This window comes from Pseudopipra pipra, chromosome W (genome assembly GCF_036250125.1).
Source record: "Pseudopipra pipra isolate bDixPip1 chromosome W, bDixPip1.hap1, whole genome shotgun sequence".
In the NCBI taxonomy this organism is placed as follows: domain Eukaryota; kingdom Metazoa; phylum Chordata; class Aves; order Passeriformes; family Pipridae; genus Pseudopipra; species Pseudopipra pipra.
The window spans coordinates 38,584,387-38,604,919 of NC_087580.1; the positions used below are offsets into that span (position 1 = coordinate 38,584,387).

At 50.9% G+C, this 20,533-nt stretch overlaps 1 protein-coding gene and 1 pseudogene across 1 annotated transcript in view; both read right to left on the minus strand.

Annotated features, from left to right (window-relative positions):
* LOC135404684 (zinc finger protein 721-like) overlaps positions 1–20,533 on the minus strand; it is a 224,785-nt gene that overhangs the window by 112,799 nt on the left and 91,453 nt on the right. The window contains exon 2 of the mRNA XM_064639422.1: positions 4,163–4,666. Coding sequence (XP_064495492.1) covers positions 4,163–4,666 — 504 coding nt within the window. The remainder of the gene's footprint in view (positions 1–4,162; positions 4,667–20,533) is intronic.
* LOC135405531 (ribosomal oxygenase 2-like) lies at positions 11,053–16,010 on the minus strand (annotated as a pseudogene).

Consider the following 20,533-nt stretch of genomic DNA (forward strand, 5'->3'; position numbering starts at 1 on the left):
TTTAGATAAAAAATAAGAGACACATAACCCTGAGTTAAATGAAGTTTCGTTTGCAGAAGAAGTTTTGTGTATTTTATTATGTGTCCCCTGTTTGATATCTTGTGTTCAACGAGTGATTGGTCAGAATTTCTCCCAAACCTTATTTTTCAATTTAAAAACAAAAAGGAGGAATTGTGGGAAACAACTGGATGGTAGGCCTTGAATTTGAGCAGTTGCAGCTCTGAAGTTGCAGAGGAATGTAAACAACTCTAAGGAAATATTTACTGCAATGGGGGATGGAACAAACGTAATGCAGCTGAGACCCAATCTGAGTGCATTCTTGGCCGTTGTCACCTCCCCATGGCATCACAGCTGCCCTGTGACATCACATCCTTCCTGTGACATCACATCTCTCCTGTGATCTCATATCAACCCTGTAACATCCCGTGCTCGACTGTGACATCACAGCTGCCCTGTGACTTCACATCTCCCCTATGGTGACACATCCATCATATGACATCATACCATTTCTGTGACATCACACTTCCCATGTGACATCACAGCTCCCCTGTGACATCACATCTTTGTTGTGACATCAAGGATTCTCTATGACATCACATCCATCATATGACATCACATCATAGCATCCCTGTGAAATCACATCCTCCCCGTGACATCACAGCTCTCCTGCGACATCACAGCTCCCCGGTGACATCACATCTTTCCTGTGTCATCACATCTCCCTCATGACATCACATCCAGTGACATCCAGATCCATCCCAAGGTTGGGGGTGTGTGTGAGACAGGCAGAACCACAAATGCCTGCACAGCCCAGAGCAGTCAGTGTGGGGCTGTGCTTGCCGCTGCAGAGACCCCCAGGGAACAAACCCAGGCAGTAGGTTGGGTTTATTCCTTGCTCTGTGCCAATGGAATAGAATGTTCCACAGGAGCTCTGTCCCCCTCTGTGGCACTGGGTGGCTTGAAGCTGAAGAGAGGGGGGGTCAAGTGTAAGGTCCCTTCTGAAGTGTGTGTCCCTAAGGAGGACACTTGCCTTATTATTGCTTATTATTTGTAATATCTTATAGATCTATCATACAACACCTAAGGATGGATTCTATAGAATATGTGCCATAGATATTTGGGTTGGGTCTGGTTGAGCTGCAGTTCAGTTCCCCACAGCAGCCCTCCCAGGGCTGGGCTTGGCATTGGCAGCTGGAAGGGGGTTGAGAACACCCCAGTGTTTGGGCCACTGCTGAGCACAGCACCAACACTGGGACATTCCTTCCTTAGCTGAGGGCAAGAGCCTGGCAGGGGACCCAAGTAGGCCAGCTGAGCCCAACTGACCCAAGGGACATTGCAGACCATGGGAGGTCAGCTCAGCTCTAAAAGCTGAGGCAGGGAGCAGGAGGGGGGCATTCATTGTCTGATGGCTGCCTGCTGAGGAACCGTCCCGCGGACCCAAGCCCTGCTCCTCGGGGGTGGCCGACCATGGCTGCTCATGGGAAGCAGAGAACAAACCCTGCTGTCTTTGGCTTCTGTGTGCACAAGCTTTGTTCTGCTTTTTGCTTTAAATAAACTGCCTTATCCCAACCCATTATTTTGTTTTTTCAACCTTACTTTCTCCCATGTCCTGTTGGGAAGCGGAGTGATAGAGCAGCTGGGAGGGCACCTGGTGTCCAGCCAAAGTCAACCTACCACACACCTGAACACTTCCAGAGACTCCACCACCTCCCTGGGCTACTTGTTCCAATGCCTGAGCACTCTCTCAGGGGAAAAAGGGTTCTTCAATATCTAGTATGAACCTTGCCCAAAGCAATTAAAGGCCATTTCCTCTCAACGTTTCACTACAGCCTTGGCAGAAGAGACCAATCCCCACACCCACTAAAACCTCCTTTCAGGTCATTGCAGAGAGCAATGAGGTCCCCCCTGAGCCTCCCCTTCTCCAGACTCAACAAGCCCAGTTCCCTCAGCCGTCCCTCAGCAGACATGTTTTCCAGAGCCTTCCCCAGCTCCGTTCCCTTCTCTGGACACGCTCCAGCCCCTCAAGGGCCTTTTGGCACTGAGGGGCCAGAACTGGACACAGCACTCCAGGTGGGGCCTCAGCAGTGCCCAGCACAGAGGGGCAATCAGTTCTCTGCTCCTGCTGGCCACACTCTTCTCCACAAAGGCCACGATGCCCTTGGCCTTCTTGCCCCCCTGGGCACACTCTGCCTCATATCCAGCCCCTGTCAAGCAGCACCCCCAAGTCCCTTCCTGCTGAGCAGCTCTCCAGCCCCTCTGCCCCCAGCCTGGAGTGTTCCAGGGGGTTGTTGGGACCCAAGTGCAGGCCCTGACACTTGGTCTTATTGATCCAGCCTGTCCAGATCCCTCTGCAGAGCCTTCCTGCCCTCCAGCACATCCACACTCACACCCAGCTGGGTATTGTCCATGACTTTACTGAGGGGACTGGAAGGCCACAATTAGGTCACCCCAAAGCCTTCCCTTCTCCAGCCTCAACAATCCCAATTCTCTCAGCTTTTCCTCACAGAAAGGTTTCAATAGACCTCAAGTGACTGAAGCCTTGGGTTTGGCCATCAGGCCTTGTCCTTCACTGCTGTGGTCTTTTAATAGAGCAACAGAGAATTGCAGCAAAAAACTGAAGAGAAAAACATTGTAAAATTGTTTCAGAATTGTTGCCTTGAACCTTTGGTCGAGGTTGGGAATGGTTTGTCTCCCTTGGCAGGGAGGGTCAGTACTCTTTGTCATTCTGACATGACTGCCCAGGTCCCTGATTTTATCGTGGCCAAAATACTGGGCTTGGAAACCAAACCAGGAGCTGGTAGGTAACAGCAGCTTGAAAAATGGGCTGATGCCTAATTGATGTGACAGAAGGAATGAAAGACTCATGACAGCTAAGAAAAAAATTGGGCTTTTCAGTGCCTACCTCAGGTTAGGATCACTGCCTGTGTCTTAGTGGAGGAAGATGTTTTTGTAACTTTATTGAAACTTGTTAGTAAAATGTGCCTGAATTCCTAAGGAAACAACCACTGTGAAATCTTTAAAAACCAAATGTAGATTTCCAAAGTGTAGAAGTTGCTATTAATATTTTGGCCGTTCCTGTGGCATCTTTTTTGTGTATGAACAACTCTGAGAACAAGAACGTATTCTTAATTATAACACATTATCAGGTCTCTTTACTGCTAATTATTTTACAAGGTTGAGAGAAGAGTTTAAGATGAAAATTGTGGGGTTACTTGCAAAGTTTTTGGTAAAACCAATGCAGTTGAACCTGGTGGGAAATTTGCCCTTAAGTTGGTTTTGGCAGATCTCATGAGTGTCTAAGGCAGAGGCCAACCCAACTGGAAAGAGCCTTTCAAGGGTGACTAAGATGTAACTAAATTACCTTTTTGAGAGGTGGGGAAAGCTGATGTCAGGAATTAAATTTCCTTATGTTAAGCTTAGTAAAAATATAATAATATATAAATATTAAAATTATTTTAATGGTCTTATGGGGTTTTCACTGTGCTTAAGTTCGTACTTCTGAGTGTTTGATTGTCACAATAATGGACAGCTTCGTAGTGTTTTTTTTTTTTATTATTATTTTTCACGTTTTGATACTTTGGTCAAGGCATTAACATTAAAAATCATTCAAAATTTTAATTCATTTTCAAACACCGAAATAGATTTGAAATGAGGTTAATGAGAACAGTGAGGGGGGGGAAAAAACCCGAGCCCAGAACCAAAACAACCCCAAAAACTGTTCATTTTTCCATTGTATTTTAAACAAGGAAGTCTGTAGAGCAGCAGAAACAGGACACGTGGGCAGGTGTGTGAAAGTCAGACTGGGGCTTGTTGCACTGGTTCCAGTGCTCTTTGCTTCAGTGTAACTGGTCATTTTGAGATGAGACTGGGGAAACTGGGCTGCCAAGGCAGAGACCACTGGCTGGCCCCACTGGTTTTTGCTGGGCAGTGGGTAATTTCTGCCTCACTTGTCAGAATCAGCCCACGGTTATCAGGGAACGGGGTAGTGGTGAATTTGGCTTTCAGACTAAAATGAGGTTAAACTTACACATATTCCAAAGAATAAATTGATGTTGCAGTGCAGATACTCAAAATCCTGAAGACCTTTTGAAACCTTTTTTGTGTGTCAGTCCTACAGCCGAAGCTCTTCCTGCAGTTGGGGCACTGGTAGGGCTTCCCTTACTGATGGGTCCGTTGGTGTCTGGTCAACTTACAGCTCTGGGTGAAGCTCTTCCCACACTCCCCACACTTGTAGGGCCTCTCCCCGGTGTGGATGCGCCGGTGCCTGACGAGGGTGGAGTTCTGCTTGAAGCCCTTCCCGCAGTCGGTGCAGCGGAAGGGCCTCTCATCCGTGTGCGTCCGCTGGTGCACGAGGAGATCTGAGCTGGTCTGAAACCTCTTCCCACATTCCAAGCACTTGTAGGGCCGTTCTCCAGTGTGGATGCGCTGGTGGGCGCGGAGGTTGGAGCTCTGGTTGAAGCTCTTCCCACATTCCCCACACTTGTAGGGCCGTTCCCCGGTGTGAATTCGCTGGTGGATATAGAGGTGTGAGCTGTTCCTGAAGCTCTTCAAACATTCCCTACATATGTAGGGCCGTTCCCCAGTGTGGATGTGCTGGTGGCTGAGGAGGTTGGTGCTTGTCCTGAAGCTTTTCACACATTCCGAGCACCTGAAGGGCTTCTCCCTGCTGGGAGGCTGCTCAGGGACCACCAGCTCAGAGCTCCCCCTCAAGCTACGGCCGCCTTCCCGGCACAGGCTGGCTCTTTCCTCCTCAGAGCACCCTGGGCTGGCTTTGGAGCCCCTCCTGCGGGGGGATCTCCGGCCCTTTTCCTCCCCGCTGCCTTCCTGCGCCGGGGAGCCCTTCAAAACGGCCTCTCCCACCAGGGTCTCACGGGGGGATTTGTCCTCCGGGCTCTCCGTCCTCAGCTCGGGGCCTGGGGCAGGAAGCAAGAAGGACAGGCAGGGGATTTGCCTCCGGCCCACAGGGAAGGCCAAGGACATCCCCCCAACTCCGGCCCCGGCAGGACGGCGGCGCCAGCGGGGTTGTCCTGCAGCCGGGGCCATGCTCGGCTGACAGAGCCAGCACAACACCCGCCCAAAGGGACACTGACTGCCTCCTCACCTGCCTGGGGGGCCCAAGGCATCTTCCTCTTCCTCGCAGCCTCCTCCTCCATCCGCCCAAGCTTTGGGAAGGACAAATCCTGATGGGGGGGAAAACAAGGGCTAAGCGCGTTGGCTTGGGGGTTCCTCCTGCCCAAGTCCATCTCTAGAACTCACCGGGCATCCTGTGTCCATAAAAACCTCCAAAACACCAAGACTCAGCCCAGAAAAACCCAAACCACCGAGATTCAGGAAAAAACCCTCTTAGAAATAGTGAGACGAATCCCCCACATACTGCAAAAATTTTAGACTCAGCTAAAAAGTACTCTAAAATACCAAGATTCAGCCATAAAAACTCTCACAGGAGTTCCCCCTCTCTGGTCTCTCCCCTCTGGGGTTCAGAGGGTCTCCCCTGTCTGGGATGCTGGGAGTCCCACTTAGGGATGCTGAGAGTGTTGGGGGTCCCAAGGACCACTTCTCCTGTGACTCTCGCCTTTGGGGTGCCGCGTTCCCAGACATTCCCCCTCTCCAGTTTCTCCACTTCGTTGTCCCGGGAATCTCAGAGGTCCCCACTTTCCAGGTTTCCCCTTCTCCACAGCCCCTTCTCCAGGCTCTCGGGGCTCTCACAGCTCCCCCCTCTCTCCAGCCTACCCCGCTCTCCAGGGATCAAGGCATGGGGACACCAAGGCAACCCCACAGCAACTCCGCTCCTGCTCTCCCCCCTCTCCCACCCTTTCCCACTGGCCCCCCAAATCCTCGCTCCCCCCAGCTCCCTTTGGGGGTTACCCACTGCCCCTCGCGCTCCCTTTGGGGGTCCCACCCGCTCTTTTTGCTTCTCTCGCCCCTTTCCCATCGTGGCCGCTCCGCTCACCCGACAGCGGCAGAAAGGGCAGGGACAGGGGTGGAGCAGGAACAGCAACAGCAGGAGAACAATCGCCCCCCCATCCCATGGGTGTCCAGAAAGGGGGAACTCGTCCAGAATATCCTGGGGGGAGCGTGGGGGGTCATGACATACGTGGGCTGCCAGCACAGATTTTCCTGCAAAGACTGCAGTGAGTCAAGCTCTAGAGAGGAGATTGTGCCCCATGGATGGGATTGCAGAGGGGCCCTCAGGTCCCCAGAAGCAATCAGCAACCAGGAATATAGAAAAAAGGGGAGTGTCCTATAGGGAGGGGACAGTGTCACCCCACCAGGGCAGGGCTGGCAAGTGGGAGGCTGCTCCAGGGCTCTGCAAGAGGCCTCCTGCTCTGCTCAGCCCCAGCACTGGCTGGTACCAACACCCCCGGCTGCCCCCGGCCCTGGGCAGCTCTGCTGCCACAGGCTGTGCCCTCACCGTGGCCCTGCAATGGCCCTGCCTGTCCCGCACCCGTGGCCCTGCCCGTGGCCCTGTCCCTTGGCTCTCTCTCTGCCAGCTCAGTGTGGGGCACACGGGCTGGGGGTCCCTCCCAAGCCCCCCGGGCAGCCGGCGTTGGCTGGGGGGATGTGAGGGCTGGGCCTGCTCAGCACAGCCCCGGCCTCGTGCCCAGCGCCTCTTTCCTGACCCACACAAGAGCTTCCCGGCCCCCCCAGGGCTCCCCTGCTGCTGCCTCTGCTCCTGGCCCTGCCTTTGCTGCTCCCTTGGCTGGGGCAGAGGCTGCAGGGGGGGATGGCAGCAGCTTCAGCTCCACGGCACTTCCTGGGGGGAGCTCAGCCAGGGGGGACGGGCAGGGACCTGATGGGGATGGACAGGGGCCCAGCAGGGACAGACAGGGCCTGCAGGGGAAGGCACAGGGACAACCTGGCCCCCCACACTGCCAGGGCTGTCTCTTTGCTGCTCCTCCTTGCAGGCTCTGTGGCCAGGCACAGTTTGTGTTCCTGGGTGCCCACCATCTCAGCACTTGGAGACGCTCAAATCAGCGCCTGCAGCTCTGCAGCAAAGCCCCAGCTCACCTGGCACACAGGGGATGGACACAGCACCTGCTCGGGGATGGGCATTCACAGATTCTGTCTCCTCCCCTCCACGAGGGTCTTCCCCACCACGGGGCTCTCCTTCCTCAGCAGCACCTCTGCCTTGCACTTATTCTCAGCCTCACCTCAGGGACAGCTCTGGGCTCACCTCCGCACCACTTCTCAGCCTCACCTCAGGGCCTGGGCTCAAGGACAGGAACCTGCAGGGAGGGGACATCAGGTGCAAGCTCAGGGCTGCCTGCTTGCACTGGCCTCTGGGCTTCTTTCTCCTTCTACAACCAGCCCACAACTCAGCCTGCTTTGCTAACACCACACATTTACAGACTAACCTTGAAGATGTATATGGACAGACATCTCTATCACCCTGGGGATAGAGCCTCAAGCATGTGCTGCCATAGGAATGGCAATCACAGAATCACACAATCAGCCACGTTGGAAAAGAGCTCCGAGATCATCAAGTCCAACCCTGGATCCAACCCCGCCGTGCTTCCCAGACCATGGCACTGAGGCCACATCCACTCTCACCTTCAACACCTCCCCCTCCCTGCCCAGCCCATTCCAAGGCCTGATTGCTCTCTTGGGAAAAAATTGCTTCCTCATATCCAACCTAAACCTCCCCTGGCACAGCTCAAGACCCAGCCCTCTTGTCCTACTGCTGCTTCCTGGCAGAACAGCCCCACCCCCACCTGGCTCCAACCTCCTGGCAGGGACTTGCAGACAGTCAGGAGGTCTCCCCTGAGCCTCCTCTTCTCCAGCCTCAACACCCCCAGCTCCCTCAGCCTCTCCTCACACCATCTGTGCTCCACTCCCTTCCCCAGCCTCGCTGCTCTTCTCTGCACCTGCTCCAGCCCCTCCAGGGCCTTCCTCAACTCAGGGGCCCAGAGCTGGACACAGCACTCCAGGGGTGGCCTCACCAGCGCTCAGTCCAGCCCAACAATCACTTCCCTGCTCCTGCTGACACACTCTTCCTCAGCCAGGTCCCTCTGCAGAGCCCTCCTGCCTTCCAGCACATCAACACACCCCCAGCTTGGGGTCACCTGCACATTTGCTGATGAAATGCCTGGTTCTGCAGCAGCTGCAGATGCTCAAGGGGCAGCAGGACCAAGTCAGGGGCCCGGGGGGCTTTGGGGTGCGGGAGGGTCCTGGGGGAGCTGGGGAGGGGCTTTGGGGATTGGGGGTACAAACCAGGACAGACCAGTGCAGACCAGTACCTTCTCACTGCTCCCTGGATCTCTCTTGGAGCTGGGCCACGTTGTCCTGGGACATCTGAGCCCCCCCAGTGCCCTCCCAGTACAGCCCAGTGCCCCCAGTACAGCCCACTGTGTTCCTGTACCAGGGTGCCCCCCTCTTTGGGGAGGTTGGAATGGAGTTGAGGGGAGGGGGCTGGGGGAGATTTGAAGGGATCTGGGGGTTCGGATGGGGATTTGGGGGCGTTTAGGGGTCTTTGGGTGTATTTGGGGGAGTTAAAACAGCTTTTGGGGGCATTGGGGCATCAAAGGGATCTGTGGGGGGAGGGGAGTAAAGGGAAAATGAAGGTTAAGGGACATATGGGGAGGTTAAAGAGGTCTGGGGGGGAGATGAGGGGCTGCACCAAGAGCAGGTGAGTCCTGAGACCTCCCCGGTGTCCCCAAGACCCTCTTGGTGTTCCTAATTCCCCCTTGACACTCCAAGACAAGCCTGGTGTCTCCAGTGTCCCCAGGGCCTCCCCATTGCCATTACTGCCCCCTTGACACCCCCAATTCCACTGGCCCCAAGCCCCATCCCTGATGTCCCCAACCCTCCATCTCACCCCAGGAGCCCCCCCTGGACCCTTTGACCCCAAAAATGCCCCCCCACATGCTCACAGAAAGGCCAAGGGCATCTGGGGACACGTTGGGGACAGTCGGGGGGCTTTGGGGGGCACTGGGGGATTACTGGGGGATACTGGGACACACTGGGGGGAACCAGAGGGCACTGGGAGGGACTAGAGGGTTACTGAGGGATCCTGGGAGGGCACTGGGAGGGACTTGGGAGTTACTGGGGGATTATCAGGACACAGGGAGAGACACTGGCAGGTTACTGGGCCATACTGGGGGTTACTGGGTGCTCACTGGAACATCACTGGGCCATACTGGGGGGCAGTGGGAGGTCACTGGGACACACTGGCTGGTCACTGAGGGGGTTACTGGGCCGTACTGAGGGGCACTGGGAGCCCCTTACCCGGATGTGGTACATCTCCCCCCCGGACTTTAGGGGGCACCCCCAGGACTCCTTCCCCTGGGGGCTGGGAGATCCCCTGAACCCCACTGCTGGGCTTTAGGGAACCCCCGGGCCCCAGTCCCTTTGGGGTCTCTGTGTGCTGCGTGTTGGGGGTCTCTGGGGTTCGGGGGGGGGCATTGGATCCCCTTTCCCTGGGGTCGGTCCGCCGGGCCGGCAGGGGGCGCTGTGACGGGAGCGGTAATGGCGGGTCGCGGGTCATGCCGGCGGGTAACGCCGGCGCGCCTGCGCAGTGCACCCAGGGTGCTGGGACAGCCCCACCCCCCCCACGCGGGTTCCAGGCCCCGCGCTCTGACCCTCGGGAACCCCCGAACCCCTCGGCTAAACCCTCCCGAGCCCTCCAGCCTTTCCACCCACAGCCGCGCTCCCCGCAGCCCCGAGCGGATCCCCAGAATCGCGCTCTCCGAGCGCAGCCTCACCTCCACCGCTACCGCTGCCCCGCAGACAACATGGCGCTCTGCGCACGCCCCGCCTCTCGAGCCCCCGCCGCAGCCAATCAGCGCTCGGCCCGTCCCCGCCCCGTCCCTGCCGGCCCCGCCCTGTCGGGTGAGCGGGGCGGGCACGGCGGGAAAGCGGCGGGGGGGAAAGAGCGGGGGGGACCCCAAAGGGAGCGTGAGGGGCGGGGGGTCACCCCCAAAGGGAGCTGGGGGGAGCCGGGCTGTGAAGGGACTGCTTTTCCAAACTGCCCTGCTTATCCCGCATGTGCACACTTCTCCCCTGCTGGGATCTGGCCCAGACAAACCTGAAAATACCTGGAAGTGCCACCTCCACCAGCACTTCCTCCACAGCTGCTTTCAAGGATTTCTCTTCAATTTGCCAAGGAAATGCTTCCAGATCATACTTCCATCTACAAGTCAGAACACCAGCCTGCACCAGGACTCCTGCTTGTTTTCCCTGCACTTGCTGACAGGAGGTGCAGAGGCAGGATGTCAGCACTTCATTACCAACAGCCTTAACGGGGCATGACTCCACTTTTTAACCTTGGAAGAAGAGCAGCTTTTCCTTTTCCTCTCCTGTTTTTTGGGGTTTGTTTTTTTTTACCTTCTGAATAAAAGAACACATGTGTAAATTGAAATAATCTGAACCCAACTTTTAAGAAGACTGACACCTTTGAGCAGCTTCCTCTTAACCCTCTCTCCATGTTGGAGGAGTGGCCAGATGAAGAGTTACCAGCCCATCCTGGCTTCCAGAATGGCACAGCTGGTGGTTAGAGATTCATCTCACAGTTATCTAGAATATGCCCAAACTTGTTCTGCCCTTCCTAATTCCTAACTCAGACCAATGGCTCCAAACCCAGCATCTGGGAGGCTGATTAGGTTGGCAAGAACATTTCCCTGTGTGATAACAGTGTGGGCACAAGGACTGGGAGTGTGTCATAAGAAATCTGACTTGCATACATGGGGTAGGAGACAAAAAAAACACAGATAAGCAGAAAATGTTTGCAAGGAAGAATTGGCAGCAAATCTGTCAGAAGATTAGTGCAGGTGACTATCAAATACAGGAGAAAACATGATGAAAGGAGTAACTCATGACTCTTTATCTGAGCTATGAAATGAACAGTAACTTCAGCCACTGATGATTTTGTTTAAATACAGAAGTGAGTTTGCAGTTGTAGCATTTTCCACATTAAAGCCTACAGCTGGTAAATAATAAAATAAGCAATTAAAAAGCAATCAAGCTTGCTGCATGAAAACCTCTCAAACAGGCTGCTTCAAACAACAACAGTCTTCTTGCTCCCCTCCTTCCCCCAAGCCTCAAAACTTCACCACATCTCAGGTCTGTACTACTCACACACATCACTTGGCAGAGGAAAGCCACACAAAACAAAAGATAAAGAATAATGACTTGTTTTGGTAGGTACTGATGGTCACGTGTGTGGAATGGGAGGTCCCAAGAGGAGTGTCAGCTTGGTGGATGGTCCCTCTTGGGAAGTACAGGAAGTCACCTGGCTGCAAGAAAATTGATATATTCAGGGCACCAGGTCAAACCTTATTGCAGTCAGAGAAAATACTCTCTGAGCAGACAGTCTGACAATATATATCCTTTAGAATCACAAAATGGAGCAGTCCTGCAATGTACACTTTAATAACAGAAAGAACACTAAGCCAGAAGTTCAGAACCTTAAACTTTCCAACCTGCTGTCAATATTTGCTGAAAACGTGAAACAAGCTTTTTAACATCACAGAACACACAGACTCCCACTGAGCTGCAGGAAGAGGACAAAGAAGCAGCTGAGATGGACCTGCTGGCAACACAGTGGGCTGGCAGAGGAGCAGTGAAATGGGGATTTGGTCAGATCACATCAAAAGAAAAGGCTAGTATTCCACGAGAAAAGCCAAATATTCTATAAAAATGGTAATCTGTTACAATACTGTTGTCTGAGATTTTCAGTTAAAGCACTTAAAAAACAGGTACGACCTTCCTCCTCCTCCTCCCTATCTTTCTTCTCACCTATGTAAATTAAAACTCCACACTGAAAAAAAACTAGATAAGGAAAGTCAAGACAAGAAAGGTGTAAAGCACATAAAATTGCCTCCAAGAAGGAAATAAAAGTTTACTTATGGCTTGTCCTGTAAACACCTATAGAGTTGGACAGCACAGTCAAAGAAAACTGCCTTCCTTACCAGAGTGGGGACTACACCAACCAAGAGTATTCTGAATTCTCTTCATTTGAAAGATGGAGAAAGGAAATATTCTAGAAAGATGTTTAGGGAGGAAATAGAGTCAAACAACAGCACCCCCCTCAGAGGCAGCCACAAAGAGACAACCAAACTTTGACACCGGCCACCCAGAAGAAATGGGTCACAGGAAGTGAACAACAGCAAACAGAAGAAAAATAAATTAAAAACTTGGATAACTTTTAAGCCCATCATTATTCCATAAAAATGAAAGGCACTGAAGTCTGGTCCCAAATATTCCAGAAATGAAAAAGGGAACTGTAATTTACTGGACTTTGCATCACCCAGTACACGATGACGATTGAATATTCCCCTCTGTCAAACAACACAGCTCATGATGTCAGCATCCCATCCAATGGGTCACACTATTCCTAAAACACCTACACCATCCAACATGTCACACTATTCCTAAAACACCTACACCCAAATGCAGCTCTGGACACTGAGAAGAGCAGAGAGAGGCTCCATAACAGGCCAAAAGGCAGAGAAACTCCTGAGGATTCCAACATGGAGCAGCACCACCAGCTGGACAAGTAACACTTCAAAAGCAGGTCAAACAGAACAGGACAAGCACCAGATTCCCTGCTGACACTCAGTAATCTTCATGAAATGTTCCTTTTATTCCAAAAATCAACCACCAACCAAACACTTGAATTTCACGTTTGGAAAAAGGAAGAGCAATTAATACAGCAAGTTTATGTGGGGTTTGGTTCATGCTTTTCTTTATCAGCCAAGGATAAATATTTAAATCTCACTCACCAGAACAGTGACAATGTTCAGTGCAGCAGTAAGTCTCAGTGCACAGAAGGATTAGCCTGAGGGATTACAGGCAGCATGTAAAAGCATAAAAATGTTTTAGAACCATACACAAACCCAGTGTTTTTTCTGCACACAACTCCACAAACATGACCTAGGAGTCAGGGTGCCCAACCTGGAGAGTACTAGTCAATTTACAGAAATAACTGGGGTTTTTGGCCCATTATTTAAATACTAGAAGCAAAGGATACCTTTAAAAAAGGATACAGACAACTATCACCCAAATTTCTCGTGCTCGCAGTGTGCAAACCCTCCCCTCAGTTTCACAGCCACAATCACTGTCTGCAAGAAATGGACCACTTTTAACTTTTCTGGCAATCACAGCCCAGACCACCTAAGGCAATGAAATTCTCATACCTTTAATATGAACTCATGTGTGGGATTCCCAATCCTATCTTCTGATTCCACATCATATTCCCGAGCTAAAGGCACCCTTGGTTTATGGAGCCGCCAGTGTTTCTCGCCTTCCAGCTGAAGGATAAACACCTGCAAAAGACCATAAATCCAAATCCATAAGGAAGTAATTCCTTTCACATTCACTTTTAGATAGCTACAATTCAGAGAAATTTAAATTTGAACTAATTTTTTTTGTCTCTATTTAGAGACAACAGACAGAGGAGCTGTGAAGTGGGATCTGTTTTATCCTAAGGCAGGCATTTGGAAATCCCTGTTTCTCTCCAGCCACTTAAGTAAGTGCTAGAGAACTAACCCAAAAGGAACATCTGCCACACAAATATCCAAAATTTCAGGTGAAAGAGGCTTATCCCCAACAGAGCATCAGAAACCTCCATAGGGTGCCCAATGGGGGTAGATGGCATGAGTTAGAAATGCTGGATGTGAGGCTGCTGAATAACAAGCATAAGGAAAATGAAACTCCAGGTGTATTGAATGGAAATGAAAATATTAAAAAGCAAAATATACATATAAGGATTGGATTTTTTGATTTGGTTTAAGTGGGATAGTCCAATTTTTTCTTTATAACGCAGTGTATATTTGTATGTTTCTTTTAGAAGCTGATTTAAAATGCATTTGGACCACAGGAATTCATCATATCAGTAACTTCTTAAAAACAGCAGGACCAACAAGCACAACCAGTCTGCTGTTACAGTCCAGCTGAAGAAAGAGCAAGTACTTAGTAAAGGAAAAAGGACTTGTAAATTCTTGGGGCCTGAATGAAGTGAAAATGAAAAAACAGGTGCTAGAAAGCTTCTGCAGCTGGGAAAACAAACTTCTCTTTTTATCTAAGGGAAATACCAGGTCTGGAAAACCCAGTTTGCATGATATTATGATTAGATATTACTATTAGTAAATTTTCAGCAAAAACATGTAAGAAAAACGACTACAAGGAAACACAAATAAAAAAACCCATTTTCCTATAATGTTTAGTGGGGGGGAGGGTTAGAAGCACACACACAACAGCAAACACTGCCATCAGTAAAAGCCCATGCACAATTTCACAGGCAAGGTTGTGCTGTCCTACCTCAACATCATCATAGTGAGGAGGAAGGCCCTGGGATCCCTGGGGAGGGATGTAAACATTGGACCCCACCAGAGACCCAAAGTAGCACTCCAGCTTCTCCTGAATCTTCCACAGCTCCTCCTGTAAAACAAAAAAGATGCTGTTACTTGCTGAAGAGCTCAGCCAAGCCCAGCCCACATCCTCCCCATGGCTTGGGAAGAATGATCACATCAGGGACACAGAGGCTGGGAAGGAAGGTGCTCTGTACCAGTGTTTCTCCTGAAGGAGAGCACTGGAGATGCAAAGGGGATCTGCCATGAGAGTCATTGCTAAGCCAAAAAGTCTGGTGCCCCAACCTGGGTTTGTTCTCTTCCCTGTGCCATCTTTAGGCTGCACAACCAGACAGACAAGGCTGAACAGAGGAAAATAATCCCACAAACAGCAAAACACCATAAGACAATAAGCACATGCAGGACCTGCATTCTCTCACCAGAGAGAACATACAAAGGTTAGAGACCTTTCACCAGTTACTCCAATCATTTGGGAATATTCAAAACCAAACTTGACTCATCCACACCCCACATGTGACACACAAGGCACCGAAGGGAAACAGCAGAACGTGCCAAGTACCAGATCCACACAAGTGCAGCTTGGCCATTAAAGCTGACAGCAGCCAGGAACACTATACCTGGGACTCAGCTTGTATTTGGCATCTTATTTGGGTCCACCTCACAATTCAATTGTGTTGACACCTTCAAGACTACCTGAATCAAAGCACCTCCAAGAATCCAAGTCCTTTACACAACTGTGCAGCACCACTGTCTCGTTCTCAAACTCAAGGACTGAGAACACTCAGCTAAAATGGGCTGGTACCTTTCCACGGTGCAATTCACTGGCAAGAACACTGGAAATACTTCACATGGTTTCACACCTTACCCTCCATTAAAGGGAAGTGGCTCAAAAGCCACAAAGTTTGCACAAGGAAACAGTGGGGCAGAAGGGATAATTTAAGCACAGATGCCTAATCATCAATTTTGTGCATTTGTTTTTGTTTCCAAACTTTTATGTGACAGAGCAAAATTTTAAAAAGAATATATTATTATACATATTATAGCATGAATCAGATTTTGTTCTTACTGCAGAGCAGTGAAACATGATGGACAGTGCAAAAGTATAAACTGTGTTTTAATACAGCTCATGTAAAGATTTCAGCAGGTCATCAATGTCAACCACTTGCCCTGGGGACAGAGATGAAGCCATGTCTAGTGCAACTCAAGCAAAACACACCACATTATTAAGCCAACATCAATTATATCCAGTGAAACAATCCCACCTTAAATCTCTGAGGCTGATGAAACTCTATTGTTGCCTTTTTCTGGTCAAAATCCTTCTTCAGCTGCACGTAATTCACTTTGCCTTCTTTATTTAAAACCTTCTTCTTTCCATTCACACACTGCAGATATTCACATCTCGCCCATAGTACAGGCCCTGGCTGCACAGCTCCTTCAAGTCTGACAGCTGGAACAGGGACAGGCAGTAAGCAGCCACCTGGGGATCATTTCTCTGGATGAGCAGTGGCTTTTGCTCCCAGTACTCCTTGAAAAACACCTCTTCTTTGATGGGGGAGATCAAGCTCCCGAAGAGGCTGTCTGGGTTCTCAAAACTCAGGACTGAGGGAGAACAAGCTGCTTCCAGCTTTGCTCGTTTACACTGTGCCTGTGTTTCTTTTCCCATTTCAGCATGCTTCCCTCCTTTCTTGGGCATGGTTCCTGTTCAAGAGGAGAGAGGACCAAAACAATCAACCAGCAACACAACCTCAAGAGCTCACGGGCCCAGAGCAACAACTCTTACCCTACCCAGTGGGATATCAGAGTATCCCGGGAACAGCTCTGGTTTCAGAGCCTCACTATTTGCTCCAAAGCATTAAGAGTTTACAGAAGACAGGGAACATTGTTAGGCCTTCCTGTTGATGCTCTGTAATTACTACATTTACAAGTTTAAAACTTGTAAAATTTACCAGTTCAAGAACTAAAAGGCCAAGATTCTGCTTTCAGTCCTGTCGAGCTGTCAAACTTTGTTTATGTAGAACAAAAAGAATTCTTTCATACAAGCACAGACATTTCATTTTAAAGCTGGAAGTCATTTACTTGGTTTTTCCCAGGCAGAGAGTATGATTGTGTACCATTATGCCAAAATAAAGAAGTTGATCTACAAATGCTTTGGCTGCCAAATTCTCAGGAAAGTAAATGGGAAAATCAAGTAACGGTAGGTAACTGTGCAAGTCTGGAAAGCCAACACCTGAGAAGTTTGAACGTGCTGATGCCATAATTCCTAAGTAAAAATGACAGCTCTACTCCCTACACCCATTTGATAGGAAATGCTATCAATTTGTTGAGATACTTTTATTTACACAGATCCCGTATTTTGAAACTTCAACTCCAGTTCTGGTATTTACATGCAGCACTAAGTTCTTCTGTGCAGCAGGACACCCTTGCTGGCCCACTAACTCCTGGGCAGTGTTTCATCAGCAGCTCCTGCACAGCCTGTCCCTCAACAGTAACCGAGGGTCACCTCAGCCCTGCAGGAGGGAATTCACATCACCTCCTTCCTGAGAGAATGAACATTCCCAACTGCAGCATGAGGCAAGGGAATGCGTAAAAAATTAAAGACTGAAAATCAGTCCCTGACTGACAGCAAGCTCTGAAGGTGCTGCTGAAGGCACCAAGATCTAAAGCTGACATCCCCAAATGACAGCAACACAAATGCAACCAAGCCTGGATTAATAGTTTTGAATTCCAGACCTAAATCCATTGTACCAACCTCTCAGCTCATTCACACTGATTTAAAGAAGTTACATTCAGATATTTACTATTCATAGAACGCAGCTTCATTTACAACACGTGCTGTTCTGTAGCGTTCTGCTGGTTATTACAGCTGTTCCAAGCCCCCTGCCATGGGCAGGGATACCTTCCACAAGATCTAGTTGCTCAAAACCCCATCCAACAGGATCCAACCAGGCCTTGAGCACTGCCAGGGATGGGGCATCCACAGCTTCTCGGGGCAACCTGAGCCAATGCCTCACCACCCTCCAGCAGAAAAAAATTCTCCCTTACATTTAGTCTAAACCTAAACCGTTCAGCTTAAACCCATTGCCCCTTGTCCTGCAGCTACAGGCCCTCATAAAAAGTCCCTCTCCATCTTTCTTGCACCACTTAAGTCCTGACAGGCTGCAAGGAGGTCTCCACAGAGACTTCTCCAGATTGAGCCATCCCAACTCTTCCAGCCTGTCTCCGCAGCTGCTCCATCCCTCTCATCATCTTCCTGGCCTTCCCTGCACTTGATCCAACAGGTCTGTGCCCTTCTCACGCTGGGAGCTCCAGAGCTGGATGCAGCGCTCCAGGTGGAGAATCACCAGAGCGCGGCAGAGGGGCAGAACCCCCTCCCTCACCCACGGCCCGCTGAATGGGATGCAGGATACGCCCGGATTTCTGGGCTGGGAGCTCAGCGCCAGCTCAGCCCCAACTTTCCACCCACCAGCACCCCCAATTCCTTCCGTGCCGGGCTGGAGGACAAACCCCAGCGCAGAACCCCACACGGGAGCAGCTGCTCCCCGCCAGGGCTGTTCCCTCCCACACCACGGCAGCTCCCTGGGAAGCGGCGGGAATACCGCCGGGCACAGCGGGAATACCGCCGGGCACAGCGGGAATAGCGCCGGGCACAGCGGGAATAGCGCCGGGCACAGCGGGAATAGCGCCGGGCACAGCGGGAATACCGCCGGGCGCAGCGGGAATACCGCCGGGCACAGCGGGAATACCGCCGGGAACAGCGGGAATAGCGCCGGGCACAGCGGGAACACCGCCGGGCACAGCGGGAACACCGCCGGGCACAGCGGGAATCCCGCCGGGCACAGCGGGAATCCCGCCGGGCACAGCGGGAATACCGCCGGGCACAGCGGGAATACCGCCGGGCACAGCGGGAATAGCGCCGGGCACAGCGGGAATAGCGCCGGGCACAGCGGGAATACCGCCGGGCACAGCGGGAATCCCGCCGGGCACAGCTGGAATACCGCCGGGCACAGCGGGAATACCGCCGGGCACAGCGGGAATACCGCCGGGCACAGCGGGTACACCGCCGGGCACAGCGGGAATACCGCCGGGCACAGCGGGAACACCGCCGGGCACAGCGGCTCCGAGGACACGCGGTGTCCCCGCTCCCCCCTCCCGGCTCCCGCCGCCTCCATCCAGCCCCTTCCCGTCCCGCGGCCCCGCACTCACCCGGGCAGGAGGGAGGATCGCGTGGGATCGGGGCGGGCCGGGATGGATCGGGGCGGGCAGGGGAGGCGAGGCCAGGCAGGATGTGCCGGCTGGAAGCGGGAGGCGGTCCTGCCGCGCTGGGAGTCACGGGAGGAGCCGCTTCCGGGCGGCCAGTAGGAAATCCGGCGGCATTCCAGTGTCATTCCAGTGGGTATTCCAGTAGGAACGCAGCAGCACTAAGGTTAATCAATCTGCTTCATCCAACGGTGCCTGGGCTTCAGCTGCGTTATTTATTTTTTTTTCCTGGACCAAAAATCTTCTTCTAGAGTCTCCCTGAGTCTCCCTCAAAGAAAACTTTGGAATCCTCACCGAGCACGTGAAAACTTCCAGAAATATTTTTAGATGCCTGTTAATGGTTTGGTTTACGTTGGCTAATGATGTCAGAAACAAAAGAAAATGTTAGGTAGGCTCTGCTGAAGCTTTGTTCTTGTGTACTGGCTTGAAGGATACGAAGCAGAACTAGCAGAAATAAAAAAGGTGGATTTTGGAAACCTCAGCAGCCTTACAGTGCACGGCTGATGTTGGTACAAAGTTACACTGCCATAAGTGTAACTAGAAGGACCTTTCAATGACAGGTAAGAGAGGGGACTGTGTCCTGTCAACAACTTAAGGAGGGAATAACAGAGCCTTGCACGTCTCCAACACCAGTTCAAATCCTTCCCTTTACGGAAAGTGGTTTTCAGTCTTGTTCCTCCTCACAGTGTGGTTGTTACACAGTCATAACTTCTGCTTCCCTGGCACTAGCTGGATCCTTTGGAACAAATGTCGTGATTCCAGTGGGTTCTGCATTCATGGATGCATCCAGCAAATTCCTGTGTGCTGAGCAGAGAAAGTGGCAAAGTATAATATATAGAAAAGGGGGATGGAGGACAGAAAAAGGCAAACGCTGCTCATACTGTTCAGTCCTTGTTTCTTTACCACCTGGACCGCTCTGTCGCCAGCTGACCAAAATATCATGGTCACTTGAACATGAAATAAGGATTAATCAGCATGTGGCTGGGTTACTAGCAGAGAGATTTTGCTAGGGGTGAACCTGCAGCTGTCCTAATTGTAGAAATGTGTACAAATTAGATAAAAAAATTTAAGTTTCTCTAGAAAGCTTTTTTTTTTATAGGCCTGTGAGCTTCAAAGAAAAAGAAGACAATCTCCACTTTCTAATTCTGAGTTCATCACTACATCCCTCAACATACAGGACATTTTGCAAAACTTATTAAACTTCAAATATTTTAATGTAAATGCTCACCAATAGTTGGGATATTCAAAGTGAAAAATAGGTCACTGTCATGAAATTCTCTTTCTTTCTTTCATGAGAATTAGCAAGCTTTGAAGAAGGAAGTAGTTCTCCAGACTTAAAAGGTTGCATCACCTAAATTAACACTCACAGGATGTTTTCTCACTACAGATGGGTGTACCAGCAGATGCTAAAACTAGAGAGGCCACATCCTGCACCTCAGCCGGTCACAGACACCATTAAAAGATGTTATTTCTGTTCCAAAAATCCACAAAGTACCTCAACATAACTGCCTGAACACCATCAGGGTGAATATTCAAACAAATACACATTTACATAATGGCTGTGGTGTTTTTAATTTGCTGTGGGACATAAACCCCACACATCTGACCGGTGGTGCTGGACAAGATCGTCCAGTGACGAAGGCAAGTGCTTCCAACTCCAGGGCTGTCTCTTGAGCCGCCTCTAGAGTAGAATATCAGGGAATATCTCCGCATCTCTGTTCCTTCCTGCGATAGCCTCCATCCCTTCCCCAAGCTCTGGCAGTCCTGGTGGACTGCAGGCAGATTAGCCTCTGCCTGAGGGACAAAATCCATCCTATACGGGAAGGACTTCAAGTATTTCAGTTTTGAGCCAGTAGGGCACTGCAGTACTGTTGTGTAAACACTAAATAAGGAGAAGGGGAAGGAAGAAAATAGAAACTTTTTTATTTTGGTTGCAAATAGGTTTTTTTCACGTGGGGTGAGGGTGGATA